This window comes from Pogoniulus pusillus, chromosome 33, assembly GCF_015220805.1.
Source record: "Pogoniulus pusillus isolate bPogPus1 chromosome 33, bPogPus1.pri, whole genome shotgun sequence".
Lineage (NCBI taxonomy): Eukaryota > Metazoa > Chordata > Aves > Piciformes > Lybiidae > Pogoniulus > Pogoniulus pusillus.
The window spans coordinates 13592101-13620000 of NC_087296.1; the positions used below are offsets into that span (position 1 = coordinate 13592101).

The 27900-nt window shown below is 52.7% G+C and overlaps 1 protein-coding gene across 1 annotated transcript in view; it reads left to right on the forward strand.

Moving 5' to 3' along the window:
• LAMA2 (laminin subunit alpha 2) overlaps positions 1–27900 on the forward strand; it is a 554587-nt gene that overhangs the window by 269420 nt on the left and 257267 nt on the right. Inside the window, exons 15-17 of the mRNA XM_064170111.1 lie at positions 1647–1758; positions 4633–4746; positions 19376–19503. Coding sequence (XP_064026181.1) covers positions 1647–1758; positions 4633–4746; positions 19376–19503 — 354 coding nt within the window. The remainder of the gene's footprint in view (positions 1–1646; positions 1759–4632; positions 4747–19375; positions 19504–27900) is intronic.

The following is a 27900-nucleotide window of genomic DNA, read 5'->3' on the forward strand; positions in this document are numbered from 1 at the left end:
GTACCTTTAGGATCATCTGAAAGTATCTTTAAAGTCATCTGGAAGTATCTTTAGGATCATCTGAAAGTACCTTTAAAGTCATCTGAAAGTATCTTTAGGATCATCTGAAAGTACCTTTAAGGTCATCAGAAAGTACCTTTAAGGTCATCAGAAAGTACCTTTAGGATCATCTGAAAGTACCTTTAAGGTCATCAGAAAGTACCTTTAGGATCACCTGAAAGTACCTTTAAGGTCATCTGAAAGTATCTTTAGGATCATCTGAAAGTACCTTTAAGGTCATCAGAAAGTAACTTTAGGATCATCTGAAAGTACCTTTAAGGTCATCAGAAAGTAACTTTAGGATCATCTGAAAGTACCTTTAAGGTCATCAGAAAGTACCTTTAAGGTCATCTGAGAGCACCTTTAGGATCATCTGAAAGTACATTTAGGATCACCAGAAAGCACCTTTCAGACCATCAGGTCCAACAGCAAGGAACACAAAGTTCTCCACCTCTGCCTTTTGTGTTGGTGCAGCTACCACTTAGATCCTGCTGAATAAGAATCCCCTACAAGCAGAACCTGATCCTGCAATCTCCTCTAAAGCCGGGGCAGTGGTTGGTCAAATCTGGAGGCACTGCTCAGTGGCAGACATGCTCTGTGCCCCATGCAGCTGCCACCTGTGGTGGGTTGCAGGCCAGGAGCAGCCTCTCACAGAATCATGGAATCATAGAATGGCTTAGGTTGGAAGGGACCTCAAAGCTCAGCCAGTTCCAAGCCCCCTGCCATGGGCAGGGACACCTCCCACTAGAACAGGTCACTCAAGGACTCATCCAACCTGGTGCTCAACACCTCCAGGGAGGTTGTGGAGCACAGAAGCACCCAATGTGATCTTTGATCACATTGGGTGCTTCTGTGCTCCACAACCTCCCTGGGCAACCTGTGCCAGTGTCTCACCACCCTCAACCTGTGCCAGTGTCTCACCATCCTCAACCTGTGCCAGTCTCTCACCACCCTTAACCTGTGCCAGTCTCTCACCACCCTTAACCTGTGCCAGTCTCTCACCACCCTCACTGCAAACAGCTTCTTCCTAACATCCACTTTCAATCTCTCCTCTGCCACTTCAAACCCATTCCTCCTCCTCCTGGCATTCCCAGACCTTGTCAATAGTCCCTCCCCAGCCCTCCTGGAGCCCCCTGCAGATCCTGCAAGGCCACTCCAAGGTCTCCTGGAAGCCTTCTCCTCTCCAGGCTGCACAGCCCCAACTCTCTCAGCCTGTGCTGCTGCAGCCCTCTCAGCATCTCGGTGGCCTCCTCTGGACTGGCTCTAACACTTCCATGTCCTGCTTGTGTTGGGGGCTCCAGAACTGCACCCAGGACTGCAAGTGGGGTCTGAGGAGAGCAAACTGCTGGTCCAGTGATGGGACCTAATGTGTCTAATCTTTTGTCAGTGTCTGCCTGACCACAGTCTCCCTCAGATGATGGACAGAGAATGAGAACAATCCCAGAGCTGTGTGCTTTAGGAAGAGAGAGCTGATAGGAAAACCTCCCTATTTTCAAACAGGCAAACACAGCCAAGCCACAGCATGTCACAGGAATGGTTGTGGCATCCAGCTGCAGCTACACTGCTCTGATTTGCTGTTTTCACTCTTTCCCTTCTGTTACACACAGGCTGAGAAACGTTAGCATGGAAGCTGCTGGACACACTTCAGCTGGAAGGAAGGTGGCATCTGCAGTGGAGCTGTGTGAGTGTCCCCCAGGATACGATGGCAGCTCATGTGAGGTGAGTGTCGTGGTGCAGCCCAGAGCATGTGTACTGATGCTGTGATGGTTGTAAAGGGAGCTTATAGCCAGCTGGGGTTGGGCTCTGCTCCCAGGCAACCAGCAACAGAACAAGGGGACACAGTCTCAAGTTGTGCCAGGGCAGGTCTAGGCTGGATGTCAGGAGGAAGTTGTTGTCAGAGAGAGTGATTGGCATTGGAATGGGCTGCCCAGGGAGGTGGTGGAGTGGCTGTGCCTGGAGGTGTTGAAGCCAAGCCTGGCTGGGGCACTTAGTGCCATGGTCTGGTTGACTGGCCAGGGCTGGGTGCTAGGTTGGGCTGGCTGAGCTTGGAGCTCTCTTCCAAGCTGCTTGATTCTATTCTATTCTATTCTATTCTATTCTATTCTATTCTATTCTATTCTATTCTATTCTATTCTATTCTATTCTATTCTATTCTACCAATGGCCCTGTGCTAGAAGGAAATAGTGAGAGAGCTGCCTGTTCCTGATGGGAATCCCTTGTCTAGTTACCTAGATGATGTTTCATTGCATTTGATAATCACAGAATCACAGAATGGTAGGGGTTGGAAGGGACAGAATCACACAGTACAAGTTGGAAGGGACCCCCTACCAAAGCAGGATTATCTAGGGCAGGTCACACAGGAACATGTTCAGGTGAGTCTTGAAAGTCTCCGGAGAAGGAGACTCCACATCCTCTCTGGGCAGCCTGCTCCAAGGCTCCAGCATCCTCACACTGAGGTGCAACTCCTTGGGTTCCAGTTTGTGTCCATTGCTCCTTGTCCTATCCCAGGACAGCACTGCTCAGAGCCTGGACCCTGCTTCTTGACTACCACCCCTCAGATCTTTGTAACCATTGCTCAAATCCTCCCTCAGGCTTCTCCTCTCCAGGCTACCCAGCCCCAGGGCTCTCAGCCCTTCCTCATCATTCAGATTTTCCAGTCCCTTCAGCATCCTCATAGCCTCTGTTGAGCACTCTCCAGTAGCTCCCTCTTCCTCTTCAACAGGAGAGCCCAGAACTGGATACAGTCCCCTAGATGAGGCCTGACTGGGGCAGAGTAGATGGGGAGAAGAACCTCTCTTGCCCTGCTATCCACAGTCTTCCTAATGCACCCCAGGAGCCCACTGACCTTGTTGGCCACAAGTGCACATTGCTGTCCCATGAAGAACTTCTCATCCACCAGGACCCCAAGGTCCTTCTCCATATTGCTGCTCTCTGTCTTTTGTTTTCCCAAGGCTTTGTCATTTGCCTTCGAGTCTCTGAGGGTCATTTGTGTGCTCTTGTGAGGACTGTTACACCTCAGCTTCATGCTCTTCTACATACACACAGGCTCAGGAAGTGCTCCCTCTCCCAACTAATCCCTTAGTTGCCCTGGGGTGTGTGGATCCAAGGACACATGTGCTTAACTACCTCATCTGGCCATAGCTTGGGGTGAAGAGAAGCCAAAAACCATCATGAACTCCTCTTGTGCTTTGCCTTTAAGGCAACAGTTGCAAACCCCAAGATGCTCTGCTTCACAAAGCACACTCAGTGTGCCATTCATGCAGGCACTCTGGGCAGTTGCTTGTCAGCTCTCCTTTTCTTTACAATCCCCCATGCATATGTGTGATATTTAGGGCTTCCAGTCTAGTTTCATGCCAAATGTGGTTACCTATTGCTGGGGCTAGAGAAACTAACCTAGAGAGAAGGCCTGAAGGAACCAATGGATGTGCCTTTCACTTCCAAAATGGTGCTGACAGAAAAACAACATCTTAATCATAGCATCACAGAATGGTTTGGGTTGGAAGGGACAGAATCACATTAGAAGTTGGAAAGGACCTCCAGAGCTCATCCAGTCCAACCTCCTGCCAAGGCAGCATCACCCAGGGTAGTTCACACAGGTAGGTTTGGAAAGGCTCCAGAGAAGGAGACTCCACAACCTCTCTGGGCAGCATTCTGCTCACAGCAAAGAGGTTTCTACCCATGTTGAGCTGAATCCTTCTCTGTTCCAGTTTCTATCCATTGCTCCTTGGCTTATTGCTGCTGACCACCCAAAAGAGCTTGGCCCCAGGCACTGACCCCCACCCCTCAGAGATTTGTACACATTGCTCACATCTCCTCTCAGCCTTCTCCTCTCCAGACCAAACAGCCCCAGGGCTCTCAGGCTCTCTCCATAGGGGAGATGCTCAAGTCCCCCACTCACCCTGGTGGCTCTCTGCTGGCCTCTCTCCAGCAAGTCCCTGTCTCTCCTGAGCTGGGGAGCCCCAAACTGGACACAGTATTGCAGCTGTGGTCTCAGCAGGGCAGAGTAGAGGGGGAGAAGAACCTGGATGTTAGGAGGAAGTTGTTGGCAGAGAGTGATTGGCATTGGAATGGGCTGCCCAGGGAGGTGGTGGAGTGGCCGTGCCTGGGGGTGTTCAAGAAAAGATTGGATGGGGCACTTGGTGCCATGGTCTGGTTGACTGGATAGGGCTGGGTGCTAGGTTGGGCTGGCTGAGCTTGGAGCTCTCTTCCAACATGGTTGATTCTGTGATTCTATCTTTCTTTGTGTTCTTGTTCGTATCCATCTCAGCAAGCCTATGAGTGCAGCAGACATCACCATTGTTTCACAGCCCAGCATCTAATTCTTCTCACCAAAACATTCCAGCTAGGCTCAAACGAGCACATTTTACTACTGCAGAAGAATGCTCAAGTTAAGGCTTCCTCTAATCTCTCTCCTCCCATTGAGGCTAAGCCCCAGGGCCAGAAGGAACAACTTCCTAGGGCCATGTTGGTACCTGTATTCACTTGGCAAGTATGGGTTAGAGTGTCCAGCTACCAACCTCACCAGTATTTTAACCACTGCTTTCCTCTCTCTGTTCAGGTGGAGTCTAACTCTGGCTCTGCTTTCCCTTGCAGTCCTGCTGGCCTGGCCACAGGCGTGTGAACGGCACAATCTTCGCCGGGGTCTGCGCTCCCTGCAGGTGCTTTGGCCATGCAGAGTCGTGTGATGACCTCACAGGAGAATGCCTGGTAAGTGGCTGGATGTTAGGAGGAGGTTCTTGCCAGAGAGAGTGATTGGCATTGGAATGGGCTGCTCAGGGAGGTGGTGGAGTACCCATCCCTGGAGGTGTTGAAGCCAAGCCTGGCTGGGGCACTTAGTGCCATGGTCTGGTTGGTTGGGCAGGGCTGGGTGCTAGGTAGGGCTGCATGAGCCTGGAGGTCTCTTCCAACCTGCTTGATTTTATGATTCTGTGATTCTAAGTGGCACTACAGGAGCCTTGATGGGCACGGCCAGCATCAGTGCAGTACACCCACATCTTGAACTAATGACCCCTGAGACCTGGAATATTAAGGAGAAAAAAGCCAGCAACTAACAGAAGAGAGAGACTCAGAGACTCATGGAATGGTTTGGGTTGTAAGAGATCTCCAAAGGTCATCCAGTCCAGCCCCTGTTGCAGTCAGCAGGGACATTCTGCACTCACAAGATCACAGGATCACAGATCACAGATGTCAGGAGTTAGAAGGCACTCAAAGAGATCATCGAGTCCAACCCCCCTGCCAGAGCAGAGCCACAGGATCTAGTGCAGGGCACACAGGAACACATCCAGACAGGCCTGGAAAGGCTCCAGAGAAGGAGACTCCACAGCCTCTCTGGGCAGCCTGTGCCAGGGCTCTGGGACCCTTCCAGTCAAAAAGTTCCCCCTTGTGTTGAGCTGGAACCTCCTGTGCTGCAGCTTCCATCCATTGCTGCTTGTCCTATCCCAGGGAGCAGTGAGCAGAGCCTGTCCCCCCACCCTGAACCCCAGCCCTCAGACGTTTATTAACTCAATCAGGTTGCTTAGAGCCTTGTTGAGTCTGATCTTGAATATCTCCAGGGAAGGGGCCTCAGCTACCTCCCTGGGCAGCCTGTTCCAATGTTCCACCAACCTCACAGTAAAAAACTGGTTCCTGACATCCAATCTGAATCTGCTCTGCTCTCATTTCAAACCACTGTCCCTCATCCTCTCACTGCAGGCCTTTGCAAACAGTCCCTCTGCAGCCTTCTTGTAGCCCTCCTCAGGCACTGGCAGGTTGCCATTAGGTCTCTCCAGAGCCTCCTCTCCAGGCTGAACACCCCCAGCTCCCTCAGCCTGTTCTCACAGCAGAGGTGCTTCAACCTCCTGATCATTTTCATGGCCTCCACTGGACCTTCTCCATCAGGTCCATGTCCTTCCTGTGCTGAGAGCTCCAGAGCTGGACTCAGTACTCCAGGGTGAGGTTTCAGCAGAGCAGAGGGGCAGAATCAGTTCATTAGGTTGAACTGTTGCTGAGGATGAGATTCCCTCATCCCAAACTTCTGCAATTAAACTAAAGCAGCATTTTATTCAGATAGGATTCATGTTCTGAAGTCAAATCAGCAGTATCAGGCATGGCACAGAGCAAGCAGCAAATATATCAATACTCTCCCATGCAAGATTTATCTCCCCCTCCCATCTGCCTCCTGCAGTGCATCCAATTTATGGCATGGAGCAGGTAGCTTTCTAATTTCTGTTCCAGTCTGACAAGAAGATGTTTTTAATGCCTTCCTTCATCTGAACTCTTACTAAACACACCATAAATTGTACTCTAGAATAGAAATAAATAATAAAAGCACAGGGTGTGGGCTAAAGGAACACATTTGGGCTTCCTTGGAGGCTCTGGGGATTTTTCTGCAGCTACCTGTCTCAAGCTGTGCCAGGGTAGGTCTAGGCTGGATATCAGGAAGAAGTTCTTCCCAGAGAGAGTGATTGGCATTGGAATGGGCTGCCCAGGGAGGTGGTGGAGGCACCGTCCCTGGGGGTGTTCAAGAAAAGCCTGGATGAGGCACTTAGTGCCATGGTCTGGTTGATTGGCTAGGGCTGGGTGCTAGGTTGGACTGGCTGAGCTTGGAGCTCTCTTCCAACCTGGTTGATTCTGTGATTCAGCAGTTAAGTCTGGGATGTTATCCACAGCCATCCCACCAGCACACCACCACTGCCAGCCCCTTCAGTAGCCTTCTGGAGCAGGTGAATGGTGCTGAATAGACTGTTCTGATTAACTGAAGGGCATCTTTAGGGTCCTGTTGTCTGACATGGCATGGAGCTTGAAACAACATGCCTCGTTTCATCAGCCTTGCAGAAACACAGTCTGAGCCAGTGCCAGTTCAGAGGGATAAGATACTCTCATCCCCCTGCAGAATTCCAAGCAGGCTCTGTGCTGTGCCTCTTTCTAAACAGTCCTTTTTAGTTCACAGGACTGTCAGGGCTGGAAGGGCCCTCAAGGATCAGGCAGATCTAAGCTCCCTGCCGTGGGCAGGCACACCTCACACTAGATCAGGCTGTCTAGAGCCACATCCAGCCTGGCCTTAAAAACTTCCACGAGCAACCCGTACCAGTGTCTCACCACCCTCATGGTGAAGAACTTCTTCCATTCCCCCCAGTCCTATCACTACCTGATGCCCTAAAAAGTCTCTCCTCAGCTTTTCTGTATCCCTCTTCAGATAGTTGAAGTCCGCAATGAGGTGTCCCAGGGCCTTCTCCTCTCCTGAGCAGCCCCAACCCCCTCAGCCTGTCCCCACAGCAGAGCAGCTCCAGCCCTCTGCTCATCTTTATGCCCCTTCTCTGTTCACCTTCCAGCCCCTCCAGATCTTTCTTGTCCCAGGGGCTCCAGCACGGGGCACAGTGTTCCAGGTGAGGTCTCAGCAGAGGGTGCAGAGGGGCAGAATCCCCTCCCTCACCCTGCTGCTCACACTGCTCTTGCTGCAGCCCAGCCTCTGGTTGCTCTCTGGGCTGCCAGTGCACACTGCTGCCTCCTGTTGAGCTTCTCACCCACCAGCACCCCCAAGGCCTTTTGTTCAGGGCTGCTCTCAAGCCAGGCACTGCCCAGGCTGTATCAGTGCTTGGGATTGCCCTGACTCAGCTGCAGGACCTTGCACTTGGTCTTGTTGAGCTTCATGAGGTTGGCTTGAGCCCAGCTCTGCAGCCTGTCCAGGTCCTTCTGGATGTATCCTTCCCTCCAGCTGTCAGCCTCACCACACAGCTTGGTGTCATTGGCAAACTTGCTGAGGGTGCCTCAAATATCCATGTCCCAGTACTGATCCTTGAGGGACTCCACTTGGACATGGACCCTTAAGGAAAAGCTACTGGGAACAACCTAAAATGAGAAATCAGCCTTATTAAGGTTTTCTTTTCAGTGCAGTTCAGAATTGTTACTCTGCCTCCTGTTTTGCCCATGTAAGATGTTTAATTGCACTCCAGTGCAAACCAAGACAGCCTTAATGTTTGGATCAGTGAACTGCTTTTTTTTTTTTCATGAATAGAAGCTTAAAATGGTTCTCATTTTAATTATAAGTCATAAAGAAGTACCTGGGGATGAAAAAAATGATGAGGTGTGACATGACAGTTGTTTTAAACCCTTTGTTGGCATGCAGTGCAATTGGGTTTCAATAGGTTGGTAACAGGTTTGTGTCTCTTGGTAAAGGTAAATTTCACTGCATTAATAAGCAGAGCCTCCAATGATGATGTCTGGAACATTTAGGGAGGTGATTGTCCTCTTGTTCTCAGCTCTGCTGAGGCCACAGCTCAGTTCAGTTTCAGGCACCTCATTACAAGAAGGATGTGGAGGTGCTGGAGCCAATGCAAGGAAGCTGTGAAGGGCCTGGAGAATAAACCTGATGAGGAGTGACTGAGGGAGCTGGGGATGGTTCACAGGCTCACAGATGTCAGGGGTTGGAAGGGACCCAAAAAGATCATTGAGTCCACCCCCCCTGCCAGAGCAGGACCATAGAATCCAGCTCAGGTCACACAGCAACACATCCAGACAGGCCTGGAAAGTCACCAGAGAAGGAGACTCTACAACCTCTCTCACCTCTGGTTAGTGTGAAGAAGAAGAGGCTGAGGGCAGACCTCATCACTGTCTACAGCAACCTGAAAGGAGGCTGTGGAGAGGCTGCTGCTGGGCTCTGCTCACAGGTAAATAGTGATAGAACAAGAGGGAATGGCCTCAGGCTGCCACTGGGGAGGTTCAGACTGGACATTAGGAAGGATTTTTTCCCAGCAAGAGTGGTCAGGCACTGGAATGAGCTGCACAGGGAGGTGGTGGAGTCACCAACCCTGGGTGTGTTTAAAGGTGGTTTGGGTATGGTGCTTGGGGATATGGTTTAGGGTGCACCTTGTAGAGTAGAGGTATGGGTTGGACTTGGTGATCCTGAAGGTCTTTTCCAACCAGGATGTTTCTGTGATTCTGCATTGGGATAAAATCAACTGGCAGGGAAGAAGGGGAAATGGAAGTCCTGGCCCAGGCACACCAGGACCGTGCTCTGTGTTGGTTAGGATTGCAGAGCCAGGAGTGAGCTCTGAGGCTGCTGGCCTCTGTGCCTTCAAGTCTTACCCCCGCACAAGCTTCCTGTGTATTACTGGAATGGTAGAGAGAGGCTGTGTGGCTGCGTTCTGCCCTGCTTCTGCACCCCGCAGCTGCTGCGAGCGCCTCTGCACCCTGCAGCTGCTGCGAACGCCTCTGCACCATGCAGCTGCTGCGAGCGCCTCTGCACCCCGCAGCTGCTGAGAGCGCCTCTGCACCCCGCAGCTGCCATGAGCGCCTCTGCACCCCGCAGCTGCCGTGAGCGCTTCTGCACCCCGCAGCTGCCATGAGCGCTTCTGCACCCCGCAGCTGCCATGAGCGCCTCTGCACCCCGCAGCTGCCGTGAGCGCTTCTGCACCCCGCAGCTGCCATGAGCGCTTCTGCACCCCGCAGCTGCCATGAGCGCCTCTGCACCCCGCAGCTGCCATGAGCGCTTCTGCACCCCGCAGCTGCCCTGAGCGCCTCTGCACCCCGCAGCTGCAGCGAACGCCTCTGCACCCCGCAGCTGCCGTGAGCGCCTCTGCACCCTGCAGCTGCAGCGAATGCCTCTGCACCCCGCAGCTGCCGTGAGCGCCTCTGCACCCTGCAGCTGCAGCGAATGCCTCTGCACCCTGCAGCTGCCCTGAGCGCCTCTGCACCCTGCAGCTGCAGCGAACGCCTCTGCACCCCGCAGCTGCTGCGAGCGCCTCTGCACCCCGCAGCTGCTGCGAGCTCCTCTGCACCCTGCAGCTGCTGGGAACGCCTCTGCACCCCGCAGCTGCCCTGAGCGCCTCTGCACCCCGCAGCTGCTGCCAGCGCCTCTGCACCCCGCAGCTGCTGGGAACGCTTCTGCACCCCGCAGCTGCTGCGAACGCCTCTGCACCCCGCAGCTGCTGCAAACACCTCTGCACCCCGCAGCTGCTGCGAGGGCCTCTGCACCCCACAGCTGCAGTGAGCGCCTCTGCACCCCGCAGCTGCTGCGATCGCCTCTGCACCCCGCAGCTGCTGCGAGCGCCTCTGCACCCCACAGCTGCTGCGAGCGCCTCTGCACCCCACAGCTGCCGTGAGCGCCTCTGCACCCCGCAGCTGCTGCAAGCGCCTCTGCACCCTGCAGCTGCAGCAAACGCCTCTGCACCCCGCAGCTGCTGCGAGGGCCTCTGCACCCTGCAGCTGCCATGAGCGCCTCTGCACCCCGCAGCTGCAGTGAACGCTTCTGCACCCCGCAGCTGCAGCAAGCATCTCTGCACCCCGCAGCTGCTGCGAACGCCTCTGCACCCCGCAGCTGCTGCGAGGGCTGCGGCAGACAGCGGAGCTCCCCCTGCTGCTGTCCCAGGGGTGCCGGCGTGCAGGCGACACAGCCCCGAGGAGGAGGCAGAGAGGGACCCGTTGCAAATATGCTTTAATTTACATGTGTTAGCAAGCAGCCTGCAGTTCATGTGTTCTGTCTGAGCTGACACCAGATCAGGCTACAAAGCGGAGGCGCAGGGAGCTTCTCATCAGCGCTGCATCTTCCTGCCTTTTCTCCCTTTGCACAGGCTGTAAGCGAAGGGAGATGGTTGGGATCCATGCAGGCTGTTAAACGCCGCTATTGCATTCGGATCAGAAGCCTTTTGAAGGGAAAGGGGGAGCCGTCTGAGTGCCGAGGAAGAGCAATGTTCCACATCAAAGGCACTCTTTCTATTGAGGTTTACACAGCCTTTTGGCCTCCTTATTATTATTCATGGTGTTTGCTGGGTAATACAACAGACAATTTAGGCACCTAATTTACTGATATGATACTTCTTTTTTTGCTCTTCCTTAGCTTTGAAATGCAGTTGAAAAGCAGCTGAAAAAGGGCTTTTGACTGATGATAAAAGCTCAAATCATCTGCTCCGACACAGGCCGGGATAAAAAGCTCATTTTAAGGCGTATCTTGCAGTAACCTGCAAAGCCCTTTGATCCCCACAGCAACCAGATAGAGAGCTGCAGGATACATCCTTCTCATTACCGCTGTGGTGTACACAGCTGCTTTGGTAGGCAGGGCAGGTTGGAACAGTCAGCAGTGCCCCGGCAGAGTGGCACCTGCACATGTTTGCAGTGGCTTTAGGAGGATGCTTGAACCTACACCCTGGGAAAGCAGACACAGCTCAAGGTGTTTCATGCACTGTAGTATGCTGCTCCACCTGCAGTGTGCCCAGCTGGCCAGGAAGGCCCCCAGCATCCTGGACTGGATCAGCACCAGTGTGGCCAGCAGGAGCAGGGCAGTGATTGTCACCATGTGCTCAGCATTGCTGAGGCCACGCCTTGAGTCCTGGGTACAGTTTTGGGACCTTCACTCCAAGAAGGATGCTGAGGGGCTGGAGCAGGTTCAGAGAAGGGCAACAAAGCTGGGGGAGGGTGTGGAGAGAAGGGCTGGGGAGGAGCAGCTGAGGGTGTTTAGTCTAGAAAAGAGGAGGCTGAGGGCCTCATTGCTCTCTACAGCTCCCAGAAAGGAGGCTGCAGTGAGGTGGGGGTTGGGCTCTGCTCCCTAGATAGAAGGAGAAGAAATGGCCTGAAATTGTGCCAGGGGTAGGTTGAGGTTGGAGATGAGGAAAAATGTCTTTGCTGCAAGAGTGGTCAGGAATTGGCACAGGCTGCCCAGGGAGGTGGTGGAGTCTTCATCCCTGGAGGTGTTCAAGTAATGTGCAGAGGTAGCACTTGGGGACATGGCTTAGTTGCCAGCATGGTGCTAGAGCAGTGTTTGGAGTCAATGATCTTAGAGACTTTTCCCAACACAATGTTTCTATGATTCTTAATTAGTAAAGCCAGAGATATGCCCCTGAGATCAGCTCAGCTTGCCAAGTGGGCAGTCTCCACTGGCTTCCATTCTGCACTTGATTGCTTTGAGTGCCAAGAGCTTGCACAACGTAGATCTAGGTCCATACCAGAGCGAGCAGACATAGGCTTTAGGCAGTGCTCATCACAGGGGTGACAAAATACCTTCACCCATCTTCATCCAGGCAGTAAGGAAACAATACCTCCTGAGCTAGGTGCAGCCCAGGCCAGACCACGGGGGAGAATTAGCTGAAGCTTCTGCAGCATCCTGCTGCATTTGTGCTGGCACCAAAGGGAAGTGTCCTTCCGATGCGGACGTTGCAGTGCTGTGAAGGTGCCAGAAGAGCACAGCCATGCCTCCAGAGACACCCTGCCTCCAGCTGCTCTAGACAGCCAGGGCATGTTCTAAACCAGGCACCCAGGATTACCCCTTGGCCTGCTCGAGCTGGCTTAAACCAGCAACCTCCCTGATTGTCCCTGTGACAGACACCCTGAGGAAGGGCAGCAGCATGCCAAAGGCACTATCTTGGGCTCTGCCACACTCCCCGGGGAAAGGCTTATTTTTGTCATTACCCTTCTGTGCAGACACTTCTGTCCAGGTCTAGAGACACTCAGCTGCCACTTCTGCACTCTGAGGGTGCCTGGAGCAGGCTGCCTGAGAGGCTGCGAGTCTCCCTCTCTGGAGGCTTTCTGGCCTGGCTCAGGAGCAGTGTGGGCAGCAGGACAAGGGAGGTTCTTCTGCCCCTGTGCTCAGCACTGCTCAGGTCACACCTTGAGTGCTGTGTCCAGTTGTGGGCTTCTGAATTCAAGAGAGATGTTGAGGTGCTGGAAGGTGCCCAGAGAAGGGCAGTAAGGCTGGGGAGGGGCCTGGAGCAGAGACCTGTGAGGAGAGGCTGAGGGAGCTGGGGGTGTGCAGCCTGCAGCAGAGGAGGCTCAGGGCAGAGCTCATTGCTGTCTGCAGCTCCCTGAAGGGAGGCTGTAGCCAGGTGGGGTTGGGCTCTTCTGTCAGACAAGCAGCAACAGAACAAGGGGACACAGCCTCAAGCTGTGCTGAGGGAGGTCTAGGCTGGATGTGAGGAGGAAGTTGTTGGCAGAGAGAGTGATTGGCATTGGAATGGGCTGCCCAGGGAGGTGGTGGAGTGGCTGTGCCTGGAGGTGTTGAAGCCAAGCCTGGCTGGGGCACTTACTGCCATGGTCTGGTTGGCTGGCCAGGGCTGGGTGCTAGGTTGGGCTGGGTGAGCTTGGAGCTCTCTTCCAACATGTCTGATTCTATGATAATTAAACCTTGCTCAAACCAGATAACAGTCAGGAGTGTGGCTGTACATTTAGCAGGTTTCAAACTGAGCTTCAGCCAACTGATAGCAAGAAAACACCACTTTTTTGGGAGTGTTAGTAATGTCTTTTGAAGGGACAAAAACTCTTCTCCTTCACTCCTTCAAGTGAGCTCTCAATTGGGTAATTTAGTATAATGTGTCACTGAAGAGAACAGGAAAACTCTGTCACATCTGTGTGCTACAGAATCTTTGTTCTTCATCCTCAAAAAGTAATTACAAATCCTGGTGGGGGAGAAGCTGGGAAGGAGCCAGCACTGGGCACTGGCATCACAGAGAGCAAATGCCAGCCTGGGCTGCATCCAAAGCAGCGTGGGCAGAGATGGAGAGAGGGCATCCTGCCCCTCTGCTCTGCTCTGGGGAGACCTCATCTGCAGGGCTGGGGCCAGCTCTGGGGCTTGTAACGAGAGAAACACATGAACCTGCTGGAGCAGGTCCAGGGGAGGGCCACAGAGATGAACAGAGGGCTGGAGAACCTCTCCAGTAAGGACAGGCTGAAAGATTTGGGGCTGTTCAGCCTGGAGCAAAGAAGGCTCTGAGGACAGCTTGGAGCTGCATTTCTGTGTCTGAAGGGGACCTGCAGGCAGGCTGGGGAGGGACTGTTCAGAAGGGCCTGTGGGGACAGGACGAGGGCAGTGGTTTGGAGTTGCAGCAGGGGAGATTCAGGTTGGACAACAGGAGGAGGCTCTGTACAATGAGTGTGGTGAGACACCGGAACAGGCTGCTCAGGGATGTGGTTGAGGCCATTCAAGGTCAGACTTGGTGTGACCCTGAGAAGTCTGATGTAGCTGGAGGTGTCTCTGCTGACTGCAGGGGAGTTGGGCAAGATGACCTTTGGGGCTGCCTTCACCCAATGCAGTCTGTGAGTGTGTGAAAATCCAGACTGGTGGTTATTCCTTAGCTCCACTCTAAGACTCACAGTCTGATTTGGCTGGATGTTAGGAAGAAGTTCTTCACAGAGAGAGAGATTTCCCATTGGAATGGGCTGCCCAGGGAGGCACCATCCCTGAAGGTGTTCAGGAAAAGCCTGAATGAGGCACTTAGTGCCATGGTCTGGCTGATTGGCCAGGGCTGGATGCTAGGTTGGACTGGCTGAGCTTGGAGCTCTCTTCCAACCTGCTTGATTCTATGATTTTTGAATTCATGTTGAGGAAGCAAAGAGAGATCTGGGTTGAGGAGGACTAATCACAGTAATGGCAGATCTTAGAGCTGCAGAAAGTCATTCAGCAAAGGGTGGGTCAGAGCTCTGCCACACCAGCTGCTTCCCTGCAGAATGGAAGGGGCTGAGTTCCTTTGCTTTGACAGCACTCTGGCAGAGCTGTGCAGCTTTAAAAGAGTCTGGTAGCTCCTCTCACTTTAATAACATCTCTGACATGTGAACCATTCTTATCCCTCAAAAACATTAAGATCCATCTTGAGAATATTTAAAGCTAAACTTAACACTAAAGAAGACTCCATTATTGTTCAGGAAAAGCACAAATAATTTGACATGATGCCTGAAAAAAGCTGAATTGCAAAGGATTTGTCTTTTGAAACACTTGAATTATTTTTGTCACATCTGCTTTTAAAAGCCTGTCTTCGTATTGCCAGCTACTAGCCCAGCATGGCTGGCAGATCCTTTGAGTGACAGCTCTTAAATAGACCTAGATGACCTAATGAAGTGGGATTTAACCCAGCTGATTGCACTCAAGCCATCGTTTGGTTTGATTAAGAGCCTTGATATCAAGTATTAGCTCATAACTGCCAGCAAACTGCTGGCTAAGCTGTCAGCCCATGGCTTGGATGGCAACACTCTGTGCTGGGTTAGGAACTGGCTGGAGGGCTGGACCCAGAGAGTGGTGGTGAATGGTGCCACATCCAGCTGGCAGCTGTCACTGGTGGTGTCCCTCAGGGATCAGTGCTGGGCCCCATCCTCTTTAACATCTTCATAGATGATCTGGATGAGGGCATGGAGTCAGTCATCAGCAAGTGTGCAGATGACACCAAGCTGGGGGCAGATGTGGCTGGGTTGGAGGGCAGAAGAGCTCTGCAGCAGGACCTTGACCCCCTGGACAGATGGGCAGAGGCCAAGGGGATGGCTTCAATAGCTCCAAGTGCAGGGTGCTGCACTTTGGCCACAGCAACCCCATGCAGAGATACAGGCTGGGGTCAGAGTGGCTGAGAGCAGCCAGACAGAGAGGGATCTGGGGGTGCTGATTGATACCCACCTGAACATGAGCCAGCAGTGTGCCCAGGTGGCCAAGAGAGCCAGTGGCATCCTGGCCTGCATCAGGAATGGTGTGGCCAGCAGGAGCAGGGAGGTCATTCTGCCCCTGTACTCTGCACTGCTCAGACCACACCTTGAGTGCTGTGTTCAGTTCTGGGCCCCCCAGTTTAGGAGGGACATTGAGATGCTTGAGTGTGTCCAGAGAAGGGCAACGAGGCTGGGGAGAGGCCTTGAGCACAGCCCTACGAGGAGAGGCTGAGGGAGCTGGGATTGGTTAGCCTGGAGAAGAGGAGGCTCAGGGCAGACCTTATTGCTGTCTGCAACTACCTGAGGGGAGGTTGTGGCCAGGAGGAGGTTGCTCTCTTCTCTCAGGTGGCCAGCACCAGAACAAGAGGACACAGCCTCAGGCTGTGCCAGGGGAAATTTAGGCTGGAGGTGAGGAGAAAGTTCTTCCCTGAGAGAGTCATTGGGCACTGGAATGGGCTGCCCGGGGAGGTGGTGGAGTCGCCGTCCCTGGAGCTGTTCAAGGCAGGACTGGACGTGGCACTTGGTGCCATGGTCTGGCCTTGAGCTCTGTGTTAAAGGGTTGGACTTGATGATCTATGAGGTCTTTTCCAACCCTGATGATACTGTGACACTGTGATACTGTGACACTGTGATGATCTACCAAAGGTGTGCAGTGCAATGTGTGAGCAGTGCTTTCATTTCCCAGCTGTGCTGACCATGTGCACCAGCACCAAGGATGTGCCTTTTTGGTCTGCAGGGAGGTGTCCCTGCCCATGGCAGGGGGTTGGAACTAGGTGAGCTTTAAGGTCCCTTCCAACCCAAACCATTCTGTGATTCTTTACAGCTCCCAGCAGCATTTATGGAGGCTTCTGACTCCAGTGCACTCATGCCTGAGCAGCAGGGCATTGTGCTTTTTCAGCTGCCCAAATGCATGGTGGTAGGAGAAAGTCTTGGGAAAGATTATTGGGACTGTTGGGATCGTTGGGGTGTAGCTGCTGGAAAGCAGCTCCATGGAGAAGGATCTTGGCAGACAGTAAGTTCCCTGTGGGAGAGCATTGTGTGCTGGTGGTCAAGAAGGGCAGTGGTCTCCTGGGATGCTATAAGAAGAGCATGGCTAGCAGGACAAGAGAGGTTCTCCTGCCCCTCTACTCTGCCCTCATGAGGTTGCATCTGGAGTATTGTGTCCAGTTCTGGGCTCTCCAGTTCAAGAGGGACAGGGAACTAATGGAGAGAATTCACAGAGGCTTCAGTGATGATGATGAAGGCACTGGAACATCTGTCTGGGGCTGTTTAGTCTGGAGAAGAGAAAGCTGAGGGGGGATCTTATTAATGTTGTGAAGAAGACAGGGCCAGGCTCTTTGCAGTGGTGTCCTGAGAGAGGACAAGGGGCAATGGACACAGAATTGCAACCCAGCAAGTTTCACAGTGTCACAGTATCATCAAGGTTGGAAGAGACCTCACAGACCATCAAGTCCAACCCTTTAGCACAGAGCTCAAGGCCAGACCATGGCACCAAGTGCCACGTCCAGTCCTGCCTTGAACAGCTCCAGGGACGGCGACTCCACCACCTCCCCGGGCAGCCCATTCCAGTGTCCAATGACTCTCTCAGGGAAGAACTTTCTCCTCACCTCCAGCCTAAATCTCCCCTGGCACAGCCTGAGGCTGTGTCCTCTTGTTCTGGTGCTGGCCACCTGAGAGAAGAGAGCAACCTCCTCCTGGCCACAACCTCCCCTCAGGTAGTTGCAGACAGCAATGAGGTCTCCCCTGAGCCTCCTCTTCTCCAGGCTAACCAATCCCAGCTCCCTCAGCCTCTCCTCGTAGGGCTGTGCTCAAGGCCTCTCCCCAGCCTCATTGCCCTTCTCTGGACACGCTCAAGCATCTCACCTCAACATGAGGAAAACCTTTTTTACTGTGAGCCTGGCAGAGCACAGGAGGAGGCTGCCCTGAGAGGCTGTGGAGACTCCTCTGAAGACTTTGAAGACCAGTCTGGATGTGTTCCTGTGTGACCTGCTTTGGCACTGGGCACTGTTGAGAAGAATCTGGCTCCATTCTCCTGACCCTCAGCCTGTAGATATTGATCAGCATTAACAAGATTCCTCCTCAGCCTATCCTCTCCACACTAAACACCTCCAAGTCTCTCAGCCTTCCCTCCTGAGGTAGATGTTCCCATCCTCTTACCATCCCCTCATTCAAGGGACTCCTGTTCCCAGAGCACCAATTCCTCTTCTGCCAATGGAACATTTGATTGGAGATCAGGCCAAAGGTAAATACAAAAGTGTAGATCTAGTGCTGGATGTTTTGTATGCTCTGAACTGCCTTGCATTAGCAGGTAAGGAGAGGAAATGGCCCTAAATGGTGCTGGGGAGGGTTAGGTTGGAAACAAGGAAACTTTTCTTTGCTGCAAGAGTGGTGAGGGACTGGCACAGGCTGCCCAGGGAGGTGGTGAAGTCCCCATCCCTGGAGGCGTTCAAGAAACCTGTGACTATGGCACTTTGAGACATGGCCATGGTGGTGTTGGGCTGAAGGTTGGACTGGATGATCTCAGAAGGCTTTTCCAACCCAAACAACTCTATGATTCCATGGGAGGCAGTCACCTAGAGGAACACAGGCCCTGCAAATAGTTTATTTATCCTTGTCTCCATGTTTAAAATAGTCTGGAAGCTATCCCAGCAAGTGAGTATTAATTCAGTAACCCAGGCTTTGCTGCTCTTTCTATCTAGTGTACTGCTAGCCATGTGTGACCTCATGCACAGAGATGGGAGACATAAGAATTCATTCTTATCAATCATGTGGCCTGGGCTGCATGTCTGGAATCAGCATCAGGAAAGTATCACAAACAGTATCACAGTGTCACAGTATCATCAGGGTTGGAAGAGACCTCACAGATCATCAAGTCCAACCCTTTAGCACAGAGCTCAAGGCCAGACCATGGCACCAAGTGCCACGTCCAGTCCTGCCTTGAACAGCTCCAGGGACGGCGACTCCACCACCTCCCCGGGCAGCCCATTCCAGTGTCCAATGACTCTCTCAGGGAAGAACTTTCTCCTCACCTCCAGCCTAAATCTCCCCTGGCACAGCCTGAGGCTGTGTCCTCTTGTTCTGGTGCTGGCCACCTGAGAGAAGAGAGCAACCTCCTCCTGGCCACAACCTCCCCTCAGGTAGTTGCAGACAGCAATAAGGTCTGCCCTGAGCCTCCTCTTCTCCAGGCTAACCAATCCCAGCTCCCTCAGCCTCTCCTCGTAGGGCTGTGCTCAAGGCCTCTCCCCAGCCTCTCAATGTCCCTCCTAAACTGGGGGCCCCAGAACTGAACACAGCACTCAAGGTGTGGTCTGAGCAGTGCAGAGTACAGGGGCAGAATGACCTCCCTGCTCCTGCTGGCCACACCATTCCTGATGCAGGCCAGGATGCCACTGGCTCTCTTGGCCACCTGGGCACACTGCTGGCTCATGTTCAGGTGGGTATCAATCAGCATCCCCAGATCCCTCTCTGTCTGGCTGCTCTCCAGTCTGTTGCAGGGCTCAAATGCTAAACCTCTTTGTGCTGCTTTAAGCAAGCTAAAACAGTGATGCAGCTGTTGTCTAGTTGGAAGATAAAGGTCTGCAGTTAAGTAATCTCCATGCTTTACGTGGAGAACAGTGATCCCAAAGTACCTGACACATAGGAAGCCTTCTAGAACTGGTTCTTCACCACCACCAGAAAAGCAGACATCTGGTGCAGACCTATGGAGAGGACCAGCAAGGTGCATGATCAAAGGATCGTTGAATGGTTTGGGTTGGAAAGGACCTCCAAAGGTCATCCAGTCCAACCCCCCCTGTAGTGATCAGGGGCATCCTCCACTAGATCAGGTTGCTCAGAGACCTGTAAAGCCTGACCTTGAGTATCTCCAAGGGTGGGGCCTCAGCTTCCTCCCTGTCCCTCAGAACTGCAACCTGCTCTTCAAGAACTTCCCACATTGTCTGTCAATTTGTACTTCTCTTCTTCTCCCTAGGACTGCAAACACAACACAGGTGGTCCACACTGTGATAGATGTCTTCCTGGCTTCTATGGTGATCCAACTAAAGGGACAGCTGAAGACTGCCAGTTGTGTGCCTGCCCCCTGAACATCCCTTCCAACAAGTAAGATGGGTTTGTTGCATGTTACACTTCTTCACTTAGTGAATTGCTTAACCATTTAATTGTTGCTTTTCAATTGACACTGGAGCTGCTTTGTGTTTTGAGCCAAGGCTATGTTCATAGAATCATAGAATCATAGAATCAACCAGGTTGGAAGAGACTTCCAAGCTCATCCAGTCCAACCTAGCACCCAGCCCTATCCACTCAACCAGACCATGGCACTAAGTGCCTCATCCAGTCTTTGCTTGAAGACCCCCAGGGACGGTGCCTCCACCACCTCCCTGGGCAGCCCATTCCAATGCCAATCACTCTCTCTGCCAACAACTTCCTCCTAATATCCAGCCTGAACCTGCCCTGGCACAACTTGAGACTGTGTCCCCTCGTTCTATTGCTGGTTGCCTGGGAGAAGAGGCCACCCCCCACCTGGCTACAATGCCCCTTCAGGTAGTTGTAGACAGTAATAAGATCACCCCTGAGCCTCCTCTTCTCCAGGCTAAACAGGCCCAGCTCCCTCAGCCTCTCCTCATAGGATTTGTGCTCCAGGCCCCTCACCAGCTTTGTTGCCCTTCTCTGGACATGTTCCAGCACCTCAACATCCTTCTTGAATTGAGGGGCCCAGAACTGGACACAGCACTCAAGGGTTGGTCTGACCAGTACTGAGCACAGGGGCAGAATAACCTCCCTTGTCCTACTGGCCACACTGCTCCTGATGCAGGCCAGGATGCCATTGGCTCTCTTGGCCACCTGGGCACACTGCTGGCTCATCTTCAGCTTACTATCTATCAGTACCCCCAGTTCCCTTTCCTCCTGGCTGCTCTCAGCCACTCAGTCCCGAACCTGTAGTGCTGCTTGGGGTTGTTGTGGCCAAAGTGCAGAACCCTGCACTTAGCCTTGTTGGGCTGGGTTGGAAAGGATCTCCAAAGCTTGGCTACTCCAATCCCCCTGCACTCAGCAGGGGCATCCTCAACTAGATCAGGTTGCCCAGAGCTCTATCCAGCCTCACCTTCAGTATCTCCAGGAGTGGGGCCTTCACTACCTCCCTGGGCAGCCTGTTCCAATGTTCCACCAACCTCATGGTAAAAATCTTGTTCCTAACATCCAATCTGAATCTGCTCTGCTCTCATTTCAAACCACTGTCCCTCATCCTCTCACTGCAGGGCTTTGCAAACAGTCCCTCTGCAGCCTTCTTGTAGCCCCCTTCAGGCACTCGCAGGTTGCCATTAGGTCTCTCCAGAGCCTCCTCTCCAGGCTGAACACCCTCAGCCTGTTCTCACAGCAGAGGTGCTTCAACCTCCTGATCATTTTCGTGGCCTCCTCTGGATCTGCTCCATCAGGTCCATGTCCTTCCCATATTGATGGCTCCAGAGCTGGACACAGTACTCCAGGGTGAGGTCTCAGCAGAGCAGAGCAGAGAGGCAGAATCACCTTACTGGATCTTTTGATGCAGCCCAGGATGCAGCTTTTCATTTCACCACTGTGCAGAGTCCTTAGCTTCAGAGGAAGTCAAAGATCAAGACCAGGCTGGAAAGAACCAGGCAGAGTTTGGATGATTGCTCTTTGAATCAATCACTACTGCTTGCATTTTTGTCCCACTCAGGGGTACTTATTCCTGGCTTTAAAGCTGAAGTCACAGATTTGATGTGTGGGATTCTTCTAATAATTGAGTTTAAAATCCACTTGTATTGATCAGACAAATCAGTGATTTCTTCTGCTTTTACTTTTCCTTTTCAGTCAGCACTCAGCAATGATGCTGATTTGTTTGGAGCCTGAATTCAGCCTTAGGTCTTGCAAGTGGAAGTATTTTTGGCAGCATGCCTCAGAGTAATCACCAAGTTACTTATTTTCTACATGGAATAAAAGTAATAGGGAAAATTCAGGCAAACTTCTCACCTCAGAGCAAATGTTTCCTTCAGTACCAAAGCTTGCCTGGGCTGCCTGCTGCCTGCAGCTTAGCAGACCACTGGAACATCTTTTAATCTGCTTTGTCCCAGTCAGTGCTTGGAAAGTAACAACACCAAAATCATTTGATGTGATGTGGTTGACAAAAACCACAGTCTGGAGAGGAGAAGGCTCCCAGGTGACCTTATTGTGGCCTTTCAGTATCTGAAGGGGGCTACAAGAAAGCTGGGGAGGGACTTTTTAGGCTGTCAGGTAGTGATAGGACTGGGGAGAATGGAACAAAGCTGGAAATGAGGACATTCAGGTTGGATGTTGGGAAGAAGTTCTTCAGCATGAGGGTGGCGAGAGCCTGGAACAGGTTGCCTGGGGAGGTAGTGCAGGGTGCTGCACTTTGGCCACAACAACCCCATGCAGAGATACAGGCTGGGGTCAGAGTGGCTGAGAGCAGCCAGACAGAGAGGGATCTGGGGGTGCTGATTGATACCCACCTGAACATGAGCCAGCAGTGTGCCCAGGTGGCCAAGAGAGCCAGTGGCATCCTGGCCTGCATCAGCAATGGTGTGGCCAGCAGGAGCAGGGAGGTCATTCTGCCCCTGTACTCTGCACTGCTCAGACCACACCTTGAGTGCTGTGTTCAGTTCTGGGCCCCCCAGTTTAGGAGGGACATTGAGATGCTTGAGCATGTCCAGAGAAGGGCAACGAGGCTGGGGAGAGGCCTTGAGCACAGCCCTACGAGGAGAGGCTGAGGGAGCTGGGATTGGTTAGCCTGGAGAAGAGGAGGCTCAGGGGAGACCTCATTGCTGTCTGCAACTACCTGAGGGGAGGTTGTGGCCAGAAGGAGGTTGCTGTCTTCTCTCAGGTGGCCAGCACCAGAACAAGAGGACACAGCCTCAGGCTGTGCCAGGGGAGATTTAGGCTGGAGGTGAGGAGAAAGTTCTTCCCTGAGAGAGTCATTGGACACTGGAATGGGCTGCCCGGGGAGGTGGTGGAGTCGCCGTCCCTGGAGCTGTTCAAGGCAGGACTGGACGTGGCACTTGGTGCCATGGTCTGGCCTTGAGCTCTGTGCTAAAGGGTTGGACTTGATGATCTGTGAGGTCTCTTCCAACCCTGATCATACTGTGATACTGTGATACTGTAGTGGGAGCCTCATCCCTGGAGGTGTTTAAGGCCAGGCTGGGTGAGGCTCTGAACAACCTGATCTAGTGTGAGGTGTCCCTGCCCATGGCAGAAGGGTTGGAACTGGATGATCTTTGTGGTGCCTTCCAACCCTGACTGATTCTGTGATTCCAAAAGCAGTACTGCATCCTGCCTGCTTTTCTTGTGCACGTAGAAGAAAAAGGACATTAAGTGGCTCAGTTTGAATTAGCACATCTGGTTTATGGCTCCAGAGAAAGGAGCCTTGGTGCAAGCTCCACCTGGCCACATAACACAGGAGAGCTGATGTGGTGCAGCACCTCAAATCATTGCCTTGGAAGGGCAGTGTTGCAGTTTGAGGCCACTCAGGACTGGATGACAGAAGTGACTCTTATGCCTTTTAGAGAGTAACAATGAAAACACTGCACACTGGTTGGACATTTCAGTCACAGAATCATAGCATCACAGTGTCAGGGGCTGGAAGGGACCTCAAAAGATCATCTGGTCCAGCCCCCCTGCTAGAGCAGGATCAGCCAGAGCAGGTCACACAGGAGCACATCCAGGCAGCTCTGGAATGTCTCCAGAGAGGGAGACTCCACAGCCTCCCTGGGCAGCCTGTGCCAGGGCTCTGTCACCCTCACAGGGACAAAAATCTTCCTCAGGTTCACATGGAACCTCCTGTGCCTCAGCTTCCACCATTGCCCCTTGTGCTGTCATTGGGCATCACCCAGCAGAGCACTGATCAGAGCAGGAATAATCTAACCTCTTATCAGCAGGAACTCCAGGGGGATGTCACATGGGTGCCTGCCTTCATCTTATCACAGCTCTGCAGTGGGCTTTACTAGCCAGACGTGGGTTTGTTATGCCTGCTGCTCAGGCATGGCTCCTCTGATGGCCTCTTCTCTCACATACTTAGTGCTTGGAGGTGTCAGTTGTTGAGAAACTCACCATGACCTGGCAACGTGCACTTGGAGCCCAGAAGGAACCCATGTCCTGGACTGCATCTAAAGCAGTGTGGGGAGGAGATTCTGCCCTTCTCCCTGCTCTTCTGAGACCTCACCTGGAGCACCCAGCATAAGAAGGATATAAGAATGGTGGAGAGTATCCAGAGGAGGCCATGAAGATGATCAGAGGGCTGGAGAACCTCTGCTGTAAGGACAGGCTGAGAGAGTTGGGGCTGTTTGGCCTGGAGAAGAGGAGGCTCCAGGGAAATCTTAGAGCAGCCTTCAAGTACCTGAAGTGGGCTCCAAGAGAGCTGAGGAAGGACTTTGGACAAGGTCTGGGAGTGACAGGATGAGGGACAATGACTTTGAGCTGGGAGAGGGAAGATTGAGATGGAGAGTAGGAAGAAATTCTTTCCAGTGAGGCTGGTGAGACACTGGCACAGGTTGAGGGTGGTGAGACACTGGCACAGGTTGAGGGTGGTGAGACACTGGCACAGTTTACCCAGGGAGGTTGATCTTCGATCACATTGGGTGCTTCTGTGCTCCACAGCCTCCCTAGAGGTGTTCAAGACCAGGTTGGATGAGGCCTTGAGCAACTTGTTCTAGAGAGAGGTGTCCCTGCCCATGGCAGGGTAGGTTGTAACTGGATGATCTTGAGGGCCCCTTTCAAACCAAACCACTCTGGAATCTATGATACATCAGGAAAGAACACTTGGCTAAGTCAGGAAACTAAAATCAAGTTGTCTAAGGTGGACTTCTAGATCCTGGTTTATCTTTTCCTCTTTTTGCCTCATATCTCCATATTGGTTTGCAAATGACACCAAGCTGGGGGCAGATGTGGCTGGGTTGGAGGGCAGAAGGGCTCTGCAGCAGGACCTTGACCGCCTGCACAGATGGGCAGAGTCCAAGGGGATGGCTTCAATAGCTCCAAGTGCAGGGTGCTGCACTTTGGCCACAACAACCCCATGCAGAGATACAGGCTGGGGTCAGAGTGGCTGAGAGCAGCCAGACAGAGAGGGATCTGGGGGTGCTGATTGATACCCACCTGAACATGAGCCAGCAGTGTGCCCAGGTGGCCAAGAGAGCCAGTGGCATCCTGGCCTGCATCAGGAATGGTGTGGTCAGCAGGAGCAGGGAGGTCATTCTGCCCCTGGACTCTGCACTGCTCAGACCACACCTTGAGTGCTGTGTTCAGTTCTGGGCCCCCCAGTTTAGGAGGGACATTGAGATGCTTGAGCGTGTCCAGAGAAGGGCAACGAGGCTGGGGAGAGGCCTTGAGCACAGCCCTACGAGGAGAGGCTGAGGGAGCTGGGATTGGTTAGCCTGGAGAAGAGGAGGCTCAGGGCAGACCTCATTGCTGTCTGCAACTACCTGAGGGGAGGTTGTGGCCAGGAGGAGGTTGCTCTCTTCTCTCAGGTGGCCAGCACCAGAAGGAGAGGACACAGCCTCAGGCTGCACCAGGGGAGATTTAGGCTGGAGGTGAGGAGAAAGTTCTTCACTGAGAGAGTCATTGGGCACTGGAATGGGCTGCCCGGGGAGGTGGTGGAGTCGTCGTCCCTGGAGCTGTTCAAGGCAGGACTGGACGTGGCACTTGGTGCCATGGTCTAGCCTTGAGCTCTGTGCTAAAGGGTTGGACTTGATGATCTGTGAGGTCTCTTCCAACCTTGGTGATACTGTGACACTGTGATACTGTGATCCTGTGATACTGTGGTTCTTAATTTGATGCAAATGAGATCAGTGGTTATTAGAAATGTCACATGTAATGCACTCTTGACTTCTTCATCTTCCCTCTTCTCATCACCACATCACTCACAAACTCTTCTGACATTCTTAGTCTTTAAGGAGTTTGAAATAAACTGATTTGTTCCATAGAAATTATCAGCCACAGCACTACATAATTCTTCTTACCAGATGTAGATGTCTGGGATAATTACCACCACTTCCCTCTTGAAGTGGCAATAAACTTAATATGAGTAATAAAGACTCTAACAGGAATGTTATATCTCTGCAAGTGGGACAGAAGAGATCTCACTTAGCCAGGGAAGGTCACAAGTAAGCTCCTAGCACACATGCGTAGGAATCATAGAATCACAGAATCATAAAATCAGGCAGGTTGGCAGAGAGCTCCAAGCTCAGCCAGTCCAACCTAGCACCCAGCCCTATCCAGTCAACCAGACCATGGCACTAAGTGCCCCAGCCAGGCTTGGCTTCAACACCTCCAGCCACAGCCACTCCACCACCTCCCTGGGCAGCCCATTCCAATGCCAATCACTCTCTCTGACAACAACTTCCTCCTCACATCCAGCCTAGACCTGCCCTGGCACAGCTTAAGACTGTGTCCCCTTGTTCTGTTGCTGGTTGACTGGGAGAAGAGACCAACCCCCACTGGCTACAGTGTCCCTTCAGGTAGTTGTAGACAGTAATAAGAACACCCCTGAGCCTCCTCTTCTCCAGGCTAAACAAACCCAACCCCACCTGGCTACAGCCTCCCTTCAGGCAGCTGCAGACAGCAATGAGCTCTGCCCTGAGCCTCCTCTGCTGCAGGCTGCACACCCCCAGCTCCCTCAGCCTCTCCTCATAGGGTTTATGTTCCAGGCCTTTCTCCTGCTTTGCTGCCCTTCTCCAAACACCTTCCAGCACCTCAGCATCGCTCTTGAATTGAGGAGCCCAGAACTGGACACAGCACTGCAGGTGTGGCCTGAGCAGTGCTGAGCACAGGGGCAGAAGAACCTCCCTTGTCCTGCTGCCCACACTGCTGCTGATGCAGCCCAGGATGCCATTGGCTCTCTTGGCCACCTGGGCACACTGCTGCCTCATCTTCAGCCTACTATCTATCAGTACCCCCAGGTCCCTCTCTGCCTGGCTGCTCTCAGCCACTCAGTCCCCAGCCTGTAGTGCTGCTTGGGGTTGTTGTGGCCAAAGTGCAGAACCCTGCACTTGGCCTTGTTCAATCTCATCCCCTTGGCCTATGCCCACCCATGCAGCCTGGCCAGGTCCCTCTGCAGGGCTCTGCTGGAGTTTGGGTTGGTCTCAGAGCTTTGGTATTTTCTGAAGGAATTAAATAAAGTCAGAAATTGCTCTCAGAATATGTTTTATGTAACATGTCTGTAAGCTCGTAGGATGCTCTGTCTCCCAGCACAGACCTAGCACCTGTCTGGCCAGACTTGACTGGATTAATGTTGTTAACTCTTCTAAAAACTGAAAAGAGTGATGAGGAGTCTTGCAGTCATAGAAAGGTAGGGGTGAGAAGGGGCTTCCAGAGATCATCCAGTCCAACCCTCCTGCCAGAGCAGCATCACCCAGGGCAGGGCACCCAGGAACACATCCAGGTGGGGCTTGAAAGTCTCTACAGAAGACTCCACAGCCTCTCTGGGCAGCCTGCTCCAGGCCTCCAGCACCCTCACACCAAACAGGTTTCTCCTCACACTGATGTGGAACTCCCTGGGTCCCATTTTGTGTCCACTGCTCCTTGTCCTACCCCAGGACAGCACTGCACAGAGCCTGGCCCCTGCTTCTTGCCCCCCAGCCCTCAGCTATTTGTAACCATTGCTCAGATCCCCTCTCAGCCTTCTCCTCTCCAGGCTACCCAGCCCCAGGGCTCTCAGCCTCTCCTCATCACACAGATGATGCCAGGCCCTGCAGCATCCTCACAGCCTCTGTTGAACACTCTCCAGTATTGGCCTGTCCCTCTTGACCAGGGGAGCTCAGGACTGGACACAATACTCTAAATGAGGCCTCACCAGGACAGAGTAGAGAGGAGGAGGAGGAGTATAAGAGTCCATACTCTTATGAATGCACCCAAGGGTACCATTGGCCTTCTTGGCCACTAGGACACATTGCTGTCCCATGGAGAACTTCTTGTCCACTAGGACAAGAGGTCCTAAGGTTGTTTTGAAGCTTGTTTTGAGACAAGAATTGATCAGCAGTAAGTAATGATACTCTAAGTAAAGAGGAGATCAGCTCTTCCTTTCTCACCATGCTGCCTCATCCTGCCTCTATGGTGTGCAGGTGAAAGTTCCTCTACGTGCTAATATTTAGTGTGGAGATGTAGACTGAGTACCAAGTCAGAGGAAGAAGCAAAGGATGATGAGTCTGAGCATAATCCTTAAACCAAGGAGATTCTGCTATAAAATATTATTGCTCAGTCATAGTCTCTAATTGTTGTTATCAGTTAAATGCATGCAGTGGAGTTCAGAGCTCTTGATGGAACTGTGGTGCAAGTCAATCCTGTGCAATGCTTTAATAAGCTGTGATAGCATCTCCACAAAGCTTCCCCTGTAGCTCCTGGAAAGAGTCAGGCTGGGACTGCTGAGCAGAGTCTGGTTTGAAAGGAGTCAGCTGCTGCTGATTGGAATCAATGCTAATGTGTGCCTCCCTTGGAAACTGCTTTCCTTGCCATGTGAAAATAGAAGGGACAATTATT